A 2,544-nucleotide genomic window follows, 5' to 3' on the forward strand; every position below is an offset into this window, starting at 1 on the left:
AGACTGTGAAGGTTCGACACAGAGCAGATCTGACTCTGGGTCAGATTTACGTTCGTCATGCATGGTTTCTGTTTGTTTTGCTGCAGACCTTGGAGAGCACCTGCAGGAGGCCCAGGGACTCCTGGTGAGGCTGGGGGAGGGAGGAGATGGAGCAACCATCTTTCCTGCTGCACCTGAGGAGCACGCAGCGGCCCCCGAGGCTCCAGGAGGCGCCGCAGCTCGGGTTCAGGCAGCACGACTCCCAACACGTGGCCCCAGCCGTGCCCCTCGCCAGCGGGTGCCAGCCCAGACCGATGACGCTGCTCCAGCGGATCCCCAGAACGCCGCTGGTGACCCGGCACTGACCTGCCGACACACCTGGACCAGAAGGAAGAAGAGCAGAGGCATGAGGAAGAGGATGGTGACCTCATGGCTTCACCTGTTCCACAGAGGACTGCAGGAGGACCACAGATGACCCTCCATGAGGAGTTTATGGAGGAGATGCAGCTCAGTCTGTGTCTCCATCACTCCTCAGACCAGTTGCTCCGTCAACCATTTACCTGTGGGCAGAGCCAAAAGCCAGAGGTAGGCGAGGGGCAGGAGGAGCAGGTGAGGTAAGCTCCAGGTGAGCAGCCTGTGATGTGCATAGGACATGGTCCACCAGGATCCAGGACCTGCAGGAGAACAGAGACCAGGACCATTGAAACCCATAGAACCGCTCTCACCAAACAGGAAGTGCCGTGTTTAAACTCAAACATTAACGTTTCGTTCAGACTTGATGAACAGATTCTGAGGTTCGTCGTCTCAACACTTTCAGAAACAAGTTTCACTTGTTTATCAAAACAAATAAACACAAACAAATTAAACAAAGTAAAAACTCAGGCTGCACTTTGATTGGCTCAGAGACAAAGTGGAGGAAGAAACTCAACTCACTGAAGTGATGCAGAAAAGTATAAAAATTATTTAAGACAATAAAATGGAGTGAATGAGCAAATTTAAAATAAAAACATAAAAAAGAGACATAAAAACTACATCTACAGTTTGTTATTCTGTTTTCACAATTTAATATGCATTTGTGCAAATGTCTGTATTTAATTTGATTTAAATTTATTTTGTTTTTATTTACACTGAGGTTTAGATCTTTCAGAAATGGAGATATTTTTAAAAACATGAAAGCAAAAAACTATTTGAGTTAAAAATAAATTAGACAAAGGTTTCAGCATGAGCTCAATTAGCATTAGCAGAATTAGCATTAGCATTTCAGCATGAGCTCAATTAGCATTAGAAGAATTAGCATTAGCAGAATTAGCATTAGCAGAATTAGCGTTAGCAGAATTAGCATTAGCAGAATTAGCATTAGCAGAATTAGCGTTAGCAGAATTAGCATTAGCAGAATTAGCGTTAGCAGAATTAGCATTAGCAGAATTAGCATGAGCAGAATTAGCATGAGCAGAATTAGCGTTAGCAGAATTAGCGTTAGCAGAATTAGCATTAGCAGAATTAGCATTAGCAGAATTAGCGTTATTAGTGTAGTATTCTCAGACGTTTGCTGAAACAGGTTTAAAATAAAAATGTTTTTAAAGGTAATGAGAACCGGAGAAATGTGAACGCTGAATTCTGAATAAATTTGTTGAATTTTAATAAAGAAGCTGAAATTCAGCTGAAAGCTAAATGCTACAAAATGCTAGCTTATGGCAAAAAACCAGCACAAATGTAATCAAAACAGAAGACGAACGCTGACTCAACGTTCACGTAAAACAAAAAAATAAAAAAAATAAAAAAAGCACAAACAAGTAAATAAAACTAAAAGTCTTCAGATGTAATTTATTTTCCATTTTTATATTTTAACAGTTTTGTTTTATTATCGTTTACAACCTTTCCTCTGCTTACAGGTGATGTCTGCACTTCCTGTAAGACTCACCTGTTTCCTGTCCAGGTGGAGGAAGGGGAGACGAAGGGGAGGAGTTAGGTTGGCAGCGAGGTTCTGTGAGGCAACGGGTGAAGACGGGTCAACACCAGAACTCTGATGAGCAGATCCAACATGGCCGACCCAAGAGGCTGAGACACGACGCTGCAGAGCAAAAAGAAAATCAGAATGCAGGTAGATAAAAACAACCTGTCAACAAACAAACAAGTAAACAAAAACAAACAACTGTTTCTCAACAGCTGATTCTCCACAACAAGAACTCACAACAACAAACTTCTGCAGACATGTTGGAGCAGAAACCAGCAGCGAGTTTGGCCCCTGCAGGCCACCGTAACTGTGCAGTGTTTACAGTGTCCGGTCCTGATGGCTCCAGAGTCCAGTGGGGTTACACGTCCCGATGGCTCCAGAGTCCAGTGGGGGGACACGTCCCGATGGCTCCAGAGTCCAGTGGGGGGACACGTCCCGATGGCTCCAGAGTCCAGTGGGGGGACACGTCCCGATGGCTCCAGAGTCCAGTGGGGTGACACGTCCCGATGGCTCCAGAGTCCAGTGGGGGGACACGTCCCGATGGCTCCAGAGTCCAGTGGGGTTACACGTCCCGATGGCTCCAGAGTCCAGTGGGGGGACACGTCCCGATG

At 45.4% G+C, this 2,544-nt stretch overlaps 1 protein-coding gene across 1 annotated transcript in view; it reads right to left on the reverse strand.

The window, feature by feature from the left end:
- The window catches only part of LOC119425552 (dyslexia-associated protein KIAA0319-like protein), a 14,361-nt gene that overhangs the window by 9,919 nt on the left and 1,898 nt on the right, over positions 1 to 2,544 (reverse strand). Inside the window, exons 2-4 of the mRNA XM_037693079.1 lie at positions 1,901 to 2,050; positions 540 to 653; positions 89 to 357 (exon numbers count right to left, since the gene is read on the reverse strand). Of these exons, the coding sequence (XP_037549007.1) occupies positions 89 to 357; positions 540 to 633 (363 nt within the window). The 5' untranslated portion in view covers positions 634 to 653; positions 1,901 to 2,050. The remainder of the gene's footprint in view (positions 1 to 88; positions 358 to 539; positions 654 to 1,900; positions 2,051 to 2,544) is intronic.

This window comes from Nematolebias whitei, chromosome 19 (assembly GCF_014905685.2).
Source record: "Nematolebias whitei isolate Nwh7 chromosome 19, NemWhi1, whole genome shotgun sequence".
Taxonomy (NCBI): Eukaryota; Metazoa; Chordata; class Actinopteri; order Cyprinodontiformes; family Rivulidae; genus Nematolebias; species Nematolebias whitei.